Here is a 19423-nt window from a genome sequence, read left to right as displayed (position 1 = left end):
TTTCATGTGACTTAATGTTAAACACGTTCATTTTTGTTTTACATTATTATTTGACATAATGTCAAGCACATTTTCACGTGACTTAATGTTAAACACGTTCTTATTTGAGTTACGTTCTTATTTGACATAATGTCAAACACGTTCTTATTTGATTTACATTATTATCTGACTGAATGTCAAACATGTTCTCATTTCTCTTAATGTTAACACGTTCTTATTTGATAAAATGTTGATCACGCTCTTATTTTCAATTATGTTATTTACGTTTTTATTTGACATGATATTAACCACTTTCTTATTTGACTTAAAGTTACGCGCGTTCTTATTTGATTTACTGATAAAAACGTTTTTCTTTGCCATAATGTTAAACATGTTATTATTTGATTGAATGTTAAACATGTTCTTATTTGATAAATTTTATATGGCTTGATATTTCGCACGTTCTAATTTGAGGAAATGTTATTAATTAAAAGGCGTTCAATTTTGACATCATGTATAGAGTAGTGTATGCTAGTAAGCATTTGACCGATTTAATTTAGTAAATGCTCACTAATGAACACTAACCAATTTAGTGTTTATTAACAGCCGAATAAATACACCGATAAACAGTTTGCCAATATACCAAAGTAAATGTGTTACGATTCATTTGAAATACTGCAATCCTATTGGATAAAAATAATTTCAAACGCTAAGCTGTATGTAATCTATTCACGTCCATTAGTAAGAACAAAACCGATTTTGTTTGTTTCCGTTGTTCAAAAATGCTGATGTTAGTAAAAACGGAAATGTCAAAAAGGCTGGGTACCCGGTTTTATCCTGTTTACTGTAAAAACTTGCCGTAAGTCGGCAGTGGTGTCGTGAAGGTTGTTAACATACATAAGTTGTTTTGGTAAATTGTTTCAACAACAATTTTTTAATAATAGAATCAGAAAAACAACATCAACAAAAAACAATATCAACTTCAGTTCGTCTAGATCTATCCAATCATATGAAAATCGGAAACATCAATTGTTAGTTCGCTTTGTTTTATCTTTTAAATTACAGCATGAATAGAATAAAATTGAAGCAAGTGCGTTCTCCATGCGAACGCTGCACGTGCAATTGACACACATCGTCTGTAAATTATCGATAAGTCGAACAAAACAGTTGTTGATCAGAAGGTTAAATAAAACAAATTAAATATGGGACCACCAGTACTTTTGTCAGATAAAATTATGATACTTCTTTAAAGCTGAAAAAAATTTGATTTTTAAAGGTTTATTCGCAGTGTTGCCTTTTACTGTCCCTGGGGATAGTATCCCAGTTGTCACCAGTACCCGGGGAGACATAAAATTGTTCTCAGCCTTTACCATTATTTTTTTTATTGGTCTCATAAAATCTTCAGTACTTGAATTCAACATAGTATGTGCGTGAACAGTGTTTTGTTGGTTGAATAAATGTTGCGCTTCTCGTTGGAATTGTTACTTTAGGTTTTTCTTTTCGACATTCATGTCTCTCTTTTTTTCCTTACGACACTTGAATAACAGTTTTAAATTTTCAAACTTGCTAAAACTGTATCGACAAGTCTTAAAACTTAACTTCAGAGACATAAAATACCATAAAAACTGTCAGAGCTACACTAAAACTGAAATATATAATACTTTAATTTTTGGGCAAAAATTTTTAAATAAATTTAGTTTTTTTATTAAACTCTAAAAAGAAAGGGGGCAGGTAAAATCATATTTAAAAACCGTTTTTCTTTTAGTTTCTTTTTGTTTTTTTTTGACTGAAAATATGGGGCCGGGTCCACGAACAAACGTAATGCGTTTGCGCCCCGGAGCATCATTTTTTAAATACTTTTTTAAAGGGGGTTTTTGTAAGCAAAAACAGCATGGATCCTGATCGGGTTTGGCGATGGGGGCGGGTGGTCTGGATTAAATGTGGTCGCAAACCCATTATTTTGGTTTGTCGTGACGGGGCCTCATATTGAAAAATTATTTACCCTTTTAAATTTTTCCCCTTAAAAAGTAAACCTTGAACATAAAGGGGCTTGAAATCCCCTTTTTTTTCCCTTTTCAAAATTTGGGATAATAAAATTTGAGCATGGATTTTAAAAATTATTTACAATTTTTTTTTTAAGAGTTTTTTAAAACCAAAAATTTATTTTTGGGCGATACTTTTTAAGACTGATTTAAGGCCCGTCGAGTGGAAATAAAAGATGGTTCATAATTACTCATCTTTGTGAGGAGGGGATGACAGATTTAATTATCTTTTATAAATACATAAATGTAAGTAACCAAAACGAAGAATTTCATAGGATGTTCCGTACAAATGAATGTATGTTTTTTCTCCTGTTGTTATTTTGTTGTTGTTGTTGCTGTTGTTATTTTCTTTTCCTTAATCCGGCAATTTTTGTAGTTTATTATACATGTGCTGCAAAAATACTTTTATTTTCTTTTTTTAAACTAAACGTGACATGTATATAAAGTTCTGTGACAGTCGGACTGTCCTGTAACACTTAAAATTTATTACAATAATTACTTATATTGCAATAAGCTTCCATACATGGTTCTTTTCCTTTTTAAAAGATATAAATCTGTCTTTTAGATGGTCACTCTTCAACCCTTAACATGCTGTTTGTCTTAAATGGACTCGCCCATCTTTCAGTCTGGACAAGACTATTCATCGTTTTTAGGGAGAATTTCAAAATATTCACTGACTGAATAGCAACCAGTGCAGACCCCGGTCAGGCGGCGCTGATGTGCGGGCTGATCTTGGTCTGTACTGTTCGCATCCGTCGGCAGAATTTGTTGCCGTCAGTAAGCTAAGCGATTAAGAAAACGTGAATACAAATGTTTCAATACAATAAATGTGTTGTGGTGGGAAACCCATCTGGAGAGGACGGAAAAATTTGTGCCAATTATGTGAATCTGGCATTGAAGAATGAATTAAAACTCTTTTTTTTTTGTAAATAAAAATGAACTATCCCAATTTGTTATTGGTCCTAAAATGGACATATTTTTTTTTGTTTTGTTCATAAGTATTTCAAAATAAACTGATGAAAAATATCATTTTGGGTATTCTAATTTTTAAAATATTTTTTTTTAAAAAAAAAGGGGTAAAATAAGAGTATTAAGTGATTTTAGTAATGGATTATTTATACATGTATGAGATAATACTGATTTGTTTCATAAATTTTTATATAAAACAAATAATAACCTACTATAATATAGATATGCCATAGTTGGATCATGTATTCACAAACTTTCCAGCAAAATCCATATATAGTTCTTTTCACAGTTCGCTGTTGATTATGGAAATAAAAAACCTTTCGGGCTTTTAGACCAATTATTTTAAAGATAAAAAATTTTATAATCCGTTTAAGGGGCAAATAAATGTTAACCCCTTAAATTTTTTAAATTTGGGTAAAAAGGGGATTTAAACCCGGGTTTATTGCACGTGGCGAAAATCTATAAATACGAGCAAATGGAGTTTTTGTGAATTTTGGTAAAAAGAAAAAAAGGAAAATTTTTTTTAAAATTATTTTACCAAAATTTTTTTTCCGGAACTTTCAAAAGTTTCCAACGTTAGTTTTGTCGAAATTTATTTAAATGGGGCGTATGGCTTATCCCCTACTTGAGTGGGGGGATAGGGTAGGGGCCTCGTTACCCCTTAAACTTTAAAATTCCACCGAGTTCGATTTCGGTCTTTTACGGGCGCCTGGGTAAGATTTGTTTTTTATTAACCCCACCTTAAAAAATTATAAAAATGAATAAAAAGAATAACAATTTTGGGAATTTAAAACTTTTAAAAGGGAAATTTAAAGAGAAAAGTCCCCTTTTTCGGGCCTCAAATGTAGGGACTTTTATTTTTTTATTAAAAGGGTTTTAAACTTCAACAATTAAATTTAATTTTCAAAGGGGTTTAAATTAAAAATGAAACAAAGTTTAATTTTTTTTAAATCCCGATAATAGGGGGGGGTTTTTAAAGGAAACAAAGGGTTAAAAGATATTGGGGTGGATTTTTTTTTTTTTGGGCCTTTAAATTTTGGGTCCGTTGCAAATCGTTTTTGTTTGGGAACCAACCCCCCGTTGGGGGGAAAAGGGAATCAATTTCATTTTTTTAAAAGTGAGGGCGGGCATTTAAAATTTATCAAGACGTGAAATAAAAACAAGAGTTCAGTTTCCGACAAAGTAGGAATATTTTGTAGGATAAAATTTTCAAAGTTCGGTGTTTAAAAGGGATACAGTTCAACTTGTGTTGTAGTGGACTTGGGTATGGTGTAAAACTGGTGGCTCATCAAGTTGATCTTAGTGTAGTGTTGTGCTTGGATATATATGTATTCATAATTTAATGTACTAGTGTTTTAAGGTATTTTTCATGTCGTGAATTCGGCAATGATTTTGTTATTTCGTGTCAGAAAATTTTCTATTTTATCTGAAAATTTGTACATACCAAATAATCCAGCTGGGGTTTCTTTTGGGAAAGGGGCTTTTGGGTTTAAATAGGGGTTAGGGGGCGTTGGCCCTGTTAATTTGGGGGGACCCGGGTTAAATTCCCCGGGGGACGGTCCCGGTCACTTCGGTTGTGATTGATAAATGAAAATCCTTTCTAAAGTCTTTGGGGCAATGTCCCTTCAGCTCTGGAAATGTACAGAAGTTCCCTTTCCTTTTGTGGAAAGTAAAGGGGAAACCTAGTATTTTGGGGGTGAATTTCTAAAAGGGGCATGTCCAGGAAGGTTTGGGTTTGGGGGGCGGAGAGTGTTTGGGGGAAAATTCAATGTGGCTTACTTCCCCAACCAAACCCCAAAAGGATTTTTTTTCTTTAAAATGGCTTTCCATGTTCCATAAAATAGAATTTTTTAAAAATTTTATTCCTTAGTTATAAGAAGGATTTAATTTATAAATGGGTGTCTTTGGAGAAGGCCTTTCAATATATTTGAATATGCATTGAATTATTTAGTCTTTCAATGAAAACCATTTGGTGTTCAAAATGCCGATCGCAACTTATATTCCAAATTTTAATGTCGGTAGCTTAGTTATTTTATGAAAATTTCAGTATATAATAATATGTATATGTAACGTCTTTAAAGTTTCATTCAAAATGTGAGATTTTTCCCCCTGCAAGTATGACTTCTCGACCCCTTATTAGGATATTAGGATGACTTCTAAAACCCTTGACTTTTTTTCCAGACCAAGTTCGAAACAGGTTTTTATATAATAATAATATATAATAATAATAATAATAAATAATAATAATAAATAATAATAATAATAATAATAAATAATAATGATGATGATGATGATGATGGTGGTGATGATGATGATGATGATGATGATGATGATATTAATTGCACGTTTTCTTTTGAGTGGGTTATTTTGTTTTATTCTGAATATATACTGTTTTGTAAACGAATCATAGTGAAAAGTTTTTTCTGCTGATTTAACTTTCTATAGCTTGTTGAAGTTTATGGAATTATTAGATGCCTTTGTTTTAATTATTAATTTCATTTTCAAAGGATAGTTTTGTAAAATACGAAAAAAAATTTGGAAATGGGCCCTTTTCTGGGTCTTTTTCTTTTTGGTTTCGTTGGGGGTTTCCAGATAATTTTTGGGCCATTTTCCAAACTTTAAATTTGTTGTTTTCCTGATAAACGTTGTAAATGAAGGGACATGAAATTTTAAATTTAATTTTTTTTCCCTTTCCAATATGTTACTTTGTTTTCTTTGTTTTCGTGTTATCATTTTAATTAAAAAAATTTTCCCAAATTAAATTAATTAAAAATGGGGAAATTTTCACAAAAAAATTTTTTCAATGTTTCTTAATTACCAGTCCTGTCGGGCCTTTTGACTGGCGTGCGTGATAAGACGCGTACTGTAACCGGATTTAAAGGGAGGGAATTGTGAAAAAAAGCCCTTTGTAAACTCTTTTCGCAAAGTGGGGCGGAAAAATCTAAACATTTTTTGTAAATTTTTGAATTTAGTAAAACGAAAAAATTTGGATCGTTGAAAACAAAAGAAAATTTTTTAACCCCATTCTTTTTGGGGGGCATTTATCAACAGGGAAAGAGTTAGATTCGAAATTATTTGGGGCTTTTGTCCCTTTTCTTTTTTCCCTGTTTGAAATTTATCCCAGGGGATCATTAATTAAAGATTAGGCCGTTTTGTATCAGTTTCCTTAAGTATTTCATTCTATTAAATATTTAAGAACATACTTATTTAGCTAATACCGCAGCAATTAAACTCTTTGTATATTAAGGTTACTATTCGGAAACCCTTTAACATCAAAGCGTTACCCATCACGTGCAAGTATGTTATAATACCAATAATACTGACTGGATGTAGTAAAAAAAAAAGATCGAAGTGTGATTGAATGATTGATCGATCTTTAGCAATCAATCATTTAGTTTTAAATGGAATCTGGATGTCACTGTAATGTTTTAGGTATGGAGGAGTGTTGTTTGTTTCATTCATATAGGTCTTTCAAATCATATTACTCACCGGCGGGATATTTCTTTGATTAATGCTGTTGTTTTCTTCGATATTTGTCCGGTGTTTTGGTGTAATCTCTTTTCATTTTTTATTTACTAGAAATTGAGAGCTGTTAATTAACTGATTTGTTTTCTGACTTTTGTTCCGTGTAATAAAATATTTATCAGAAAAGTAATTTGGAACGAAACGAACTGTGAAATTGTGAAATAAACACAGAAATTAACACAATGGATAAAAAGTACCAAAAAGGAAACAATGAGAAGAAAACGAAAAATAGTCATTTATCAGTGCCGAGTAAAAAAAGTCCCGAGGATCAGAGCTCGGCTCGCTTGTTCGAATCTTCCTCAAACATTGGAGCAACGGAAGAAAAGTTTTCCATAGAAACGGAAGACTCTAGACTTCAGAAACAAAATCTCGCGGTTATTCGGAATATTCTTGAAATGTTTAATCTTGACGACACCAAACGGAAGTACGAATCTCAAAATGTTCAGGAATATGTGCTCGATCCGAATGATTTTGGATACGACTGGTAAGAAAACGTTACGGAATTTTTCAAATCTTGTTTGTGATGCGGCGAGTGCGCATACGGTCTCCATATTTACTAATTGGATTTTCGCATTTAATACCAGAAATATTTAAGGTGTATTAAAACACATAACACATCTTTATCTAGCTGTATGGTTTAAGTTATTGACAATCAAAACATAAATACTATTATCACCTACATGTATTTTATTTTAAACAATGCTGTTATATACAACAAGGCCTTTGAATATGATACATTTGTTTTTTAATACATTTTCAATTTTCGTGATAAAAGACATGAATCTGGCGGCATACTGCTTTATAAACGTCGGACACAAAATTGACGTCTTTTTGCTCGGCACGTCGCAACAATTTAGAGGATATTGAATGAGTGTAGGTTCAATACTGAATTTATTGAACGAGTTGAATAAAACATTAATTTATTCAATAAGGTCAGTAAAGTCAATGATGAACCTAAGCGAAAATATATTCTATTTATCATATACCCAAAATAAAGACTGTTTAAAGTGTAAAAGAATCATTTTTCATTTACGCGCCTACTCAGATCTCATTGCTGTAGTGCATTTATCGTTTATCATATGGAATTTAAAAAAACAACAAAAAAAAAACAAAAAAACAGCCTCAATGTGAAACACCGATGAAAAATATAGTCATATTGGTCACAAGTCTTTTCTCAAGCTTAATAGCATTCCATTAAACATTATTTAGACCTTTATTTTGGTAATATAGTGGATAGAAAGTGCCCTTTAGTTTATACAAATTTATTTTAGTTTGATTGTGTTAGATCTATAAGCTTATTTAAACACTCTCGAATTCTATCCCGGAACCAACCAGTGCTAAGCAATGAATGTAAAGAAAGTTTCTTTCTTAAGGAAACAACGACTTGCTCCCAACAGGGTCAGCAATCCTTAGATTTCTAGTCCGACGCGTTAACCACTAGGCCTCTCTTAACTTGACAATATTTTACATTATAAAACTTTTGTTCAAACTTTATTTATTTTTGAGATGCTACATCATTTAAATAAAATATTTGTACCGGATGTTAGCCGGCTGACCGCTGAGTCATCGGCGTTTGACGCACTTATAAACACATAAGTTATGAAACAGGTAATTTCAAACCGAGTTCTATTAGCACATGAAGCTGATTTAACAAAAACTTTAGAACTTATCATTGAATATAATATAAGAATTTCTTATTAACAAAAAAAAAAAAGAAAGAAAAGATAATGAAATATTATCGATTGATACCAGTTATGGTAATGTATATTTTATACATGTAGACGCATCTAGAAAAGGACAAATGTACTAGAGGGTATCTCTTGTCTGTTTTTTTTTTACAAAACTGTAGCGGACCGATATGCTTTCTCGCTATTTTCCAACGGTTTTCGATGGGTTTAGTCATCTTTATATTATTAATCTTTAAGCAGCATGCCTTCAGATGAGTCAAAATATTTCAAGAAAATCAAACTTGAGAAAAAATGTACTGATGTTCTAAGAAAAGTAAAAAAGATTCATTATTTAAGTAATGATTTACATGATGTGATTGATTAATGGCTGATTTTGCAGTATTATCACCATATTTCTACTGCGTGACTAACGCATTAAGGGCTATTTTTTTTGCATATTTTGACCTCTTTTTGTTATTTATGTACATTGTAGATTGTAAGTGCCGTTTGCAATGTGTAAATTACTTTCTTTGCTTACCACATTTTATTATACTTTTAAATACAATTCTAAAATATTCACGAAAATAAGCATAAATCTGGAGGCATGCTGCTTTAACCATATATTATTACCTATCATGATGAAGTGGGATAGTAGAAAAAATGTTCCCGAATGAGAGCAATTGACTACGAGGAAAATAAAACAGAGAGAAATGGAATCCTTTAAGAAAGCTTTAAAACGGCAATATTCTAAATGTTGAAACAGACTTGGTTGGTTTTATTTTCGTGGATGACTGATGTTATAAAAATATGTTAGTTGTATATCTTTACAAAAGATGAAAGTTATCTATTTTTGTTACATGTACATGTAAGTCGGTCAACTTAACGCAAAAATATAGAGAAGATCCGATGATTGTCTCTGAGTCAGGTATAGGTTTACCGGTGTTTCATCACGAGTCGTTGTTGACGTGATATTCCTCATTTATTTTAAGTATAACACCAATCGGAACATCTCGGCTATTATTTGTGCTTATCCGAAGTTTCGCGGAAAGGGCCGAGAAGTTGCGATTGGGTATAGCATCCCCAATCGGACTGTAATTTTTTATGAATTTAATGCATGCTCGTGGAAAGCTGTTGTCATACTCATTCATGTTTTTCTTTTGTCAAATGAACACTATAATATGACCAAAACTGACATGGGTTTTGTGATGTTTACGATAGCAAACAGCATGCACCTCTGACTTTTTTCGGGAATGTTTGGAAATACTTATCGTCTGACGAAATATTCATTTTTTGTTCGTTTAGATTTCAATATATTCTATTAAAGCTTTATGCCTCCAGGTGAGCCAAAACATTTCAAGAAATTCAACCTTAAGAAAAAAAGTACAGAGATTTTTGAAAATATAAAACTATTTACAGTTCAAATAATTACTTATATGCAATGAATGACTGATGACTTAAGTATTAATCACCATATTTCTACTGTATGAATAACGCAGTGGGAGCTTGTTTTGCATATTTTGACATTTATTTGGTACTTTACGTGGATTAAAAGTGCCGTTTGCAAGGTGTAAATTACTTTCTTTGTTCACTTGAAAATATTTCACTTTTTAATACATTTTCAAATTTTTCATGAAAATCTAGCTTTAACCTTGAGGCACGCTGCTTTAAGATAATTACAACTGTTGTCTTTTCTGAACGGAAGAAAAACAAAATAGGGATGCAACACCTTATAAGGACGGCAGATACCACGTGGTATGGCTATCACTAAGGTGTTTTATATCTGAACCACGCCTATATGGTGTCGGTTCAGATTTCATCGCCGCAGACGACACTTGTTTCAAATTAAAATTTACTGGCAATGAATGATAGTCTAGCAGTTAAATGATACAGAAGTGTAAAAAATTTGAGCCGTGTCATGACAAAACCAACATGGTGGGTTTGCGACCAGCATGGATCCAGACCAGTCTGCGCATCCGCGCAGTCTGATCAGGATCCATGCTGTTCGCTATCAGTTTCTCTACTTGTTATAGGGTTTGTAAGCGAACAGCATGGATCCTGATCAGACTGCGCGGATGCGCAGGCTGGTCTGGATCCATGCGGGTCGCAAACCCATTATGTTGGTTTTGTCGTGACGCGGCTCAAATAACCCTACTGTGATGATTTTCTTTTATAAAGTATCGTTACAGTATCACGACTATATCAAATATTTGTTATATAAATATGACAGCCAATAATTATTGAAAATATACATGTATATAAATATACAAAATATGCATGTATATAAGTCTGTGTAATTAATGAAATATGCAATTTAGCCATTTTTAATCAACATGTCATGGCAACGATTAAATCCGTTGATTAGTATTTCGAGCGTGTACAAGACACACTAGAAAATAAAACCAAATTATGAAATGTATTTTTATAATAATGTTAAGTAAGTCATAAGAGGAAAGCCACCAAAAAGAAATAATGACTAAAGTGCGGTATACTTTTTCCCGTATACTCATATACTGGTAAATAATTATTATATGTTAATATGTGCTGTAACAACCGTCCGGTTAGCTCAGTAGGTAGAGCGTTTGACTATGAATTGGGCGACCCGGGTTCATTGTTACTGATCATGAAATCCTTTCTACAGTCATTCGCACTGTACATCTCCCTCGATATGTCCAAAAAGTTATCTTTTTTTGCAAGGTGAATACAACTAGAAACGGGTTTTAATGCTTACGGGGGGCCCTTTTCCCCCAGGAAGTTGAAAAAGGGGTTTTAAATTTTGCCCCGGGGAAAATTTCTATTTGGCTAACTGCCATGATCTGAAGTGAAAACTACTAATACCACCACCAAGGTCAATCAGTTCGAAACTAAAATAACTGACTAAAAAATTATACACTTGGGTCTGAGTTTTTAATTAATTAAAAGATTAACTTTATAAAACATTTGTGTATGCTTGTTAACTTGCGTAGTTGAAACGTTTTAAGTGACTGCAGGGTTCACTTGTCTTCGGCTGTAATAAACTGTCGTCTTGTACCTAAATTTGAATTATTTAACTACATAAAATTCTAGAATGAGAAACCCTTCCAAAAAAACCAATAACAATAACAGATCGTTACATAACAATGTTCCAAACGTATGAATAGTCATAGATTTGATATAAAGCATTATATTATAATGAATCAACTATAAATGAGCCACGTCACGACAAAACTAACGTAATGCGTTTGCGACCAGCATGGGTCCAGACTAGCCTGCGCATCCGCGCAGTCTGATTTGGATCCATACTGTTCGCTTACAAACCCTATTACAAGTAGAGATACTGATAGCGAACAGCATGGATCTTGATCAGACTGCGCGGATGCGCAGACTGGTCTGGATCCATGCTGGTCGCAAACCCACGATGTTGGTTTTGTCGTGACGCGGCTTAAATGTTTTTGAACATTTTTATACCTAAGAACATACTATCCAGGATTTCTCTATTATGCCTATATTGATAAAGTAACGCATCCTTGAAAAAGACGTTGAAAAAAGAGACTTCCTAAATATATATATCACTTGGATACTTTATCACCAAATGGAATGCATTCAAAAGTTATATTTTAATGTCTGTCAATTACTAAAAAATATTTTTTATATATCTTAGTCAGTTTTACTGGTGTTTTTACTTTATATTTACGCTTTAAGCTTTCTTCACAGACTTCACTAGTATAATGTATCAGATCGATCCTGTCTATGATTATTACGCCAAACTCTTTGTAACTTTTGACGTCGTTTTTTTTGACGTCATGCGACGCTGACATAATTTCCTGTTTATTGTAATATTAATTTTTATTACCCTTCCAATTTTTTCCACCTTTTTGATTGGATATTGATCACCCGAAAGAAATTGATATTACCGAGCCAGACGGGTAATATACACACTAAACTTTCCCGTTGGCGGACCCACGTTCTAAAACAACATGCGCTGTGGCGATGCGCGTACGGTTTGATTTTATGCGATGTAAATTCCGATTTACAAGCACTTTTTAACTGTTTCAAATGATAAAAATAATTTACCAAAATAGAGTAAACCATACATATTCTCATGATATTTTTAAACAAATTTTAAAACCCTTTTGGAAAGCTTAAATTTTAAAATTCCCCAAAAATTTGGTTTCCCAAAGACTTTACCCCCTTTTTCCTCTTTTTTTACATTCGTTGGGTTTCCCAAAAAAAATACGTCCTGTATTTTTTTGGGGAAAGTAATTAGTGGTAAATGGGTCCCCAAAAGGGGATTTTAATTTCGACGTTTCTTTTAAAAGTAGCAATGATTTTTTTTTAAAATCGAGGAAGGGTAAAAAAAATTATTATTTTGGGGTTTTGGGTGTTTAAAATGGGGAAATATATTCCCCTTGCCAAGAAAAAAATTTCACCCCCGCCTATCGGCTCGGGTGATATAAAATTTGACGGGTTTAATACACCCGAAATATATCACCCCAAAACCAAAAATTTAACCATAAAATTTGTTTTCCTGAGAAAGGCTTTTTCCCCCCCAAAACTTTAGTATTTTAAAATTGCAGTTGACTACTTATTTGTTTCTACTTATTGCAAATTTGGCAAATATTTTGCTATAACTGCGAAATCTTACTTCAATGTCTTAGTTTATTTTTGTTTTCATATAACCGTAGGGAAGTTTTCTTACTTTTAACCATGAATCTTTATTATTATTTTCAGTTCTTTGTCGACAACACGTGTAAGACAGCGTCTATGTGACTTGATGGGAACTGACGTCATACGCCTGAATGACAAGAGATACTTCCAGACGCTTACAAAGCGTCTACAAGATGAATATGAGGTAATTATGAGTTTTACATAGTTTAAAAGTCTGTAAGTTGTGTGGTGATAACAAACTTGGTGATGAATTTCATTTTTTAGATGAAATTTATTCAAATTTATTAAAATTAGATGTTTAAAGGAATCGTATTTTGAAAATCAAAATATTGTTAAATTAAAATAAATTTACAAATCGTTCAAATAACTATTTTACACAAAAGTCTATGTTTCAGTTGTTTGAAATGAGGTATCTGTCTTCTTTAAAGACTCATTATTTGGCATGAATGTTGATGTTACGTCAAGTCCGGCCTTTAATCATGAAATAAATGCACAGTTATACAGTAAATGCAATCTATAATAAGAATACATGTATAAAAAGAACCCCTTTTTATCAACTATAAGAATAGGTCATTTTTGACACTTAATTGTTATATAAAAGTGACGAGAAAGTTTAACATTATCACACAAAAGTAAAATAACAAGATGATTTTAACCACTATTATGCCACTTTAATTTTTATTGACAGAGGTTTGCATAACATCTTCTGGACCTTTGCTTCATAATTGTCGCAGTTCTAGAGCAGAATTCCTTCAAATTCACACTAATTTTCACTAAAAGTGTGAAAATGTTTTTAAAGTAAAATATTGTTAAATAACTTACACATTGCAGATGGCACTTACAATCCACGTAAATTACCAAAAAAAGGGGGTAAAACTATGAAAAATAGCATCAATTGTGTTAGTCACGCAATAGAAATATGTTGATAAATCCTGCAAAAAAGGTCATTGATAGGAGGTGAAGTGTAAATTATTATTTAAATATTGAATTACTTTTTTTTAATCCTAGTGCATTTTTTTCAAGATTGATTTTCTTGAAATCTTTGGCTCATCTGGACGCATGTAGCTTTTTAGCCATTTAGAATTTAATGTTTAATTCCTTCTTCTTCTTTTTCTTCTTCGTCTTTTTATTCTTCTAAATACTAGAACATTGCCTCTTGTGATGATGAAAGAAACCAACGATATAATATTATAAATGTATGCTATAATGCGCTGCATAATATCTTTGCAGACGATAATGGATAAGCAAGAGGACGCACGCGCAGCGTCCGAAGATCAGCGTCTGCGCAGATTGATGCTTGAAGGAATCATTGATGCCCCGAACGATTACAGGGCTGTCGTGCTAGGTCATGATAAGAAACAGAACAAGAAGAAAAAACGAAGGAAAATAAAAAGACATGTGTGTGCTAAATTATTAATTATGATTTTTTTTAAATATACATGTATATATTACAATGTATATACAATCCGGTTGATTAACCTCCCGCCTATAAATGAACAATGTATTCCAAAAGACAGGCGCACAAGCGTTCGTCTTTAATCGCGAGAATTATACATGTTATAATTTCATGGTACATTCAAACTGATTTAAATAAAATGACAAATTGCTTCACATATTTCACGTGCCGGATCGCACAGTGCACATTCCGTATGTTGTACATTTAAAAGGCACATTTTGCCTCAGGAACAAACATATTTTTATGTCTCTAGAAAGAGCAAACATGAATTTTATAATGTTTAAATAATGTTTTTTAGAGACTGTAAGATGTTTGCGTGAAGAAAGTAGCAATAAATGTGATATAGTTTTCCATAGAAGTACTAAAATGCAAGCCCAGTAGTACTTTGTCTTCCATGCAAAATACTTATTCACCATAACTGTACTTATTGCAAAAATGCAACATATATAAAAAAGATTGTTCAGGTTATTGGCCAATGAGTAACTTTTGTGATCCTATAAAATTTCACCAAAATTCTAGAAAGCCTTTGAGAAATAAAAATAAAAGGATTTCTGAGGCAGTATGTGCCTTTAATACTGATATATGAAAATAGCCTGGGTTACTTAGAATAATATAGGGAACCTTTTTTCCAAGCTCTTTTCCTTTATGAATAATTGTCAAAGGTTTAATGTTTAAATTTTGAATGGAACTACTTTATTTCCTTACTTGTATTTTTTACTATTTTTTTCATATCAGACGCCTACTCACGTGACTTACGATTTAGAATATAAATCTTCTGACGATGAAGGTCAGTCTAAAACACGGAAAGAGGTAAATTAGAATTTGATCGTGTGCAAGTGTGAAATGTTAATATTCTTATCAGATATTACCATATCGCAGAGAAGATAAAGGTAGTCTTACTGTTATGCTTTCCAATCAAAAAATGTCAAACATCGGCCAATATCGTGATCGATCGATCATTTCCGGAAAGTTATTTTTTCACAATATTCGGTATTCAAGAATTTTAAGCGTTTATAACTGGAACTTAGTACATAGCGATAAAGGATGAGTGAATGTTCAGTCATAATCTAATGCCCAAGATTTTGAAAAAATACCGTTCCGAAAAGAACCGATTTGCTACGGTATTGGCCAATGTTAGATTTTTTTCTGGCGGGAAAGCATTAGAGTATAACTACCTTTAATACACGAAGAGCTGCCACGATTGATTGATACCCTGATTTATCAAAACATCCAAAAACAAGTGAGTTTTTGCGCATTTTACAAATAAAAAAGAAAAAGATATTTAAAACTTATTGTTATATGCGCTAGATAAGCCAAAAAGCATGCCATGAAATTAGATTTTGTTTTCAACGATAGGACGTTGTCACTCAAGTAGAGATTTTTTCTGGTTCCCGTCCGAGCTCTTTAAAGTCACGTGGTACCTCGGACGACCAATCAACCAATATACTGGAAACAAGACGAAAATCCTCTGTAAGAAAAGTCGGCGCACGAGAGAAAGAAAATGAAATAATAAGTCAAAAATTGAACAAGGTAAGCAGATATCTTGTTCGTTCTTCTAGTATTTTATTGTTCTTTCCTATCCCCCCCCCCCTGTATATTTATGCTTTGTATAAATGTATTGTAAATATAGACACGTATTCCCTACATCCCAATTATCCTGAAAACAAGCTTTTAGCAATGTAAATGTAAACATAGAGATATTTTATGAATCACAATATAAAATCTATGGAATTCTGTTGGAGAATGCACTCAAAGATAATTGGCATTAATTTTATATAATGGAGCTAGCTTACGGAACGTCGGTGGTTCTACTCGGGTGCCCGTTTGTGGCTGGAATGATTAAAGAGGGGCACCTGAGGTCTTCCTCTTTCAAGAAAAGCTGGGAAGTCGCCATATGACCTATACTGTATTGGTGCGAAACCAATAAGAAGATAAGCATGACCCAGCTTGGAAGAGGTCAAACTTCACAAGACCTAGTACAATATATCAGACGTTACGGGTTGTTATAGTTTATGTCGGTCAAGGCCGGCGTCTAATAGTTATTGCTCATAAACGCATAGCATCATATTTTTTATAAATTTAAATGTCTATTGTCTTGCCTTTCAAGCTTTCAAAAGTTTATCCAACTTTCTTTCAATATCATGCTCAGTCATTAACAAACACTCTCTAGCAATGTAGTTATCAATTAAAATAAAATACAAACATCAATCTATTTTTGTTTATCGGCCATACTGGTAAAGTAAAACGCCTTACAAATTGTTTCCAATTTTTTTAACGGAAAAATATACTCGTACACGCTGGCGGTGTATGGGAAAATATTTCGTTCAAAAATATTTCGTTTGAAACATCTGACTCATTTAAACGCTTGCATTTGAATTAGCCGATCAGATTTCGCACAGTGTGACGGCCATTTGTTTATTAATTATATAAGAGGATTTAATCATGATTTTTCGGATGTGACAGTTTAATCATTTTGTTGAAATATATTTATTTCTTACCTTTGTTTATAATTAGGTCAAAATTAATGTCTTTATACGCTATGCATTTCTGAGCATTTTCGATATGACGTTTTTGCCCAGAAGCAAAAATATCTCATATTTATAGGAAAACCCAAGATCCAATCAGTGATGTCAGTCTTTTAAATTTTACAACTTTTCTATAGTCTTTTTATATAAAACACCGTTAATGACAACTATATTAGTTATAAAGATCGTTGACAGGTTATATGGCCCTATATAAACGGCTATTTGTAAATATAATCCGAGCCGTTAGGCGAGGGTTATATTGCAAACAGCCGTTTATATACGGCCATATAACATGTCAACAATCTTTATAACGAATTTTTAAAACAGCAAGCATTTTTTTAGAGAAAAAATAAGAGTTCTTCATGAATAGACAGCAACCGTGTATATAAAACTATATAAACGTCACAATTATCCAATGAAAAATGACGTTACAAACGTGCAGTATTATAAGAGGATCTATATCGTCATCTTAGTGCAATAATTGATTAACTCCTATTAAATTATGAAGGACTTAACCCGTTACTGCACTAAGGTGACGAATTATGATACTTTAAAGTTAATCACTTTGCAAGTACTTTCATTTTCTCCACTCAATCAGAATTTACCTTCTTAGTACAAGGGTAATGGAAAGAAGAAGAAAACTTAATAAGACGGAGATTAAACTATGTGACAATGTCGTATATTATAAATTTAATAACATAACAAATAAACAATAAAAAGTTTTACCATTTGATATACTTTATTTACATTTTTTTCTATCTCTCGCTCTTTTTTAAATGCATGTATTATTCTTTTGTTGTCTCGTGCAGCTTCAATTTATCGAACTTTATGGGGGGGGGGGGGGGGGGGGGGGGGAAGACAACAAGAAACGGAATGTCTTTTGCATGAAACACCCTTTCCGCTTTTAGTGGTTTTTTTGCACTTTTTTGCTTTAAATATTCTATGATACATTATAAGATACTTTAATGTTATCTGAAATTGTTATTTTAATCATAATATACAAGTGCATTTTGTCTTGGTCTCATATTAGTCTCTTTTGTGAAAAGTGAATAGAAAACGCTTTACAATTTTGCTATGTATATGCATGATTTTGCCACATTTATTGTAAGCACCCATGTAACACAGATGCATGCTCGCCCTCCACATCATGACCGGCCTACTTCTTCCTGTTCCTTACACCGGAAGTCAAGACGGATAAAATCTGCTGCACCAAGGTTGACCAACGCCGAGAGAGAATTGATCTCCTCTGACGTAAGAAGGCTTGCTTTTCCCTTATCCTGTTGTTATATTTCTTTTTCAAACGTGTTACCACGAGTACACAACATGTATAATATGATAACACTCTATTACTGATGAAATAATCTAATTTTAGAACTCGATAATTATTTTAAATTCTGTTCCGGTGGAAGCATATTATGTCAATAGCTGTCCGGTTAGCTCAATAGGTTGGACTGTGGATCGGGCGAACCGGGTTCGATTCCCGAACGGCGCAGTTCATTTTTGTTGTGATTGATCATGAAATCTTTTCTACAGTCATTCGCACTGTACCACTGCTCTGGCATGTACCGAAGTAATCAGTTTCTTGCGAAAATGATGGCAACTAGTACTGGTAAACTGCTTGACAGCTTGCCCAGGAACGATGCGGTGGTAGAACTGTGCTCTGGTGAATTCAATGTGGCTTACTCGGCCTGATCCGGAGTGAAAACTACCAACACCACCGCAACCACGCGTATTATGTCATGAAATATTTCCAAACCGGAAGTTATTGAAACTCCGCGTCTGTTTTAATTATCCGATTTTCAATTATTTATAAATAATTACAGTTGCGCAAAGTTTTTAGTTAGGGAACATTTTTTTAAATTGATTAGGCAAATTCGTGAACTTGGCAAAAATGTTATCGTTTCGTTAAAATTAAATTAAACAGGAAGACGTACATAAAATAGCAAAAGTTACATGTACAACGTTTTATGTGTGATTTCTTTGCAATCCTGCCAAAACTTGCACTTTACGCATGCTCATTGTGCCTTCAAAAAGACAACAACAAAGAAAGAAATTATATAGCATTTAGACAAAGGTTGTCATCGTTTGAACGATTTCAGAAATTAAGTAATATAGGTTAAATATACAAAATACAAAATGTGTGAAGGTTTCCGTTGCTAAAAAAATCACAGAATTGTACCTATGTACACAGAGGATGCTTCCCGACCCCTTTGTACCTATGACGTGGTTAATAAAATTACAAATCAAAAACCAACCCTATATCAAAATAAAACAAAAACAAAAAAACAATCACATAAAACAAGTCTACCTTAATGCGTTCTTACCATTGCTTAACAATCGTAGAATATTAATATAATACAATGTGTTCTTTTATTACTTTTATTCCTTTTCAAACCATTAGGATGAAAGCAATGCCACAACGACCGAGTTCGATACCCAGAGTCTGCCTGACAGAGCCTATTTCCGGAAACAGTCCAAGTACAGCACACATGAGCCTGAGAGAGTAACAAAACTAAGAACTGAAGAGGTATGGTTTATCAGGGCGTGTCTGTGGTTGTTTAGTAATTGTATTTTAATTCAGTTTTGTACTTCATTTTTTAAAAAATGATTTGTATT

The 19423-nt window shown here is 32.7% G+C and overlaps 1 protein-coding gene across 12 annotated transcripts in view; it reads left to right on the top strand.

Annotated features, from left to right (window-relative positions):
* LOC132732779 (uncharacterized) overlaps positions 1–19423 on the top strand; it is a 126081-nt gene that overhangs the window by 12678 nt on the left and 93980 nt on the right. For 5 of the 12 annotated variants that reach the window (XM_060719278.1, XM_060719276.1, XM_060719286.1 and 2 more), the window contains exons 2-7: positions 12890–13010; positions 14057–14224; positions 15018–15092; positions 15639–15812; positions 17933–18058; positions 19209–19334. The exons of 4 other annotated variants lie outside the window; for them this stretch is intronic. In XM_060719278.1, the coding sequence (XP_060575261.1) occupies positions 12890–13010; positions 14057–14224; positions 15018–15092; positions 15639–15812; positions 17933–18058; positions 19209–19334 (790 nt within the window). Of the gene's footprint in view, positions 1–6596; positions 7000–12889; positions 13011–14056; positions 14225–15017; positions 15093–15638; positions 15813–17932; positions 18059–19208; positions 19335–19423 lie in introns of those variants that run through there. 3 more of the 12 variants (XM_060719277.1, XM_060719281.1, XM_060719280.1) reach the window with 3 other exon arrangements.

Source organism: Ruditapes philippinarum, unplaced genomic scaffold (genome assembly GCF_026571515.1).
Source record: "Ruditapes philippinarum isolate M1 unplaced genomic scaffold, ASM2657151v2 ctg1861_1_1_1_1, whole genome shotgun sequence".
Classification (NCBI taxonomy): domain Eukaryota; kingdom Metazoa; phylum Mollusca; class Bivalvia; order Venerida; family Veneridae; genus Ruditapes; species Ruditapes philippinarum.
The sequence above is the reverse complement of the archived record's forward strand: the minus strand, read 5'-3'. Positions and strand labels throughout refer to the sequence as shown.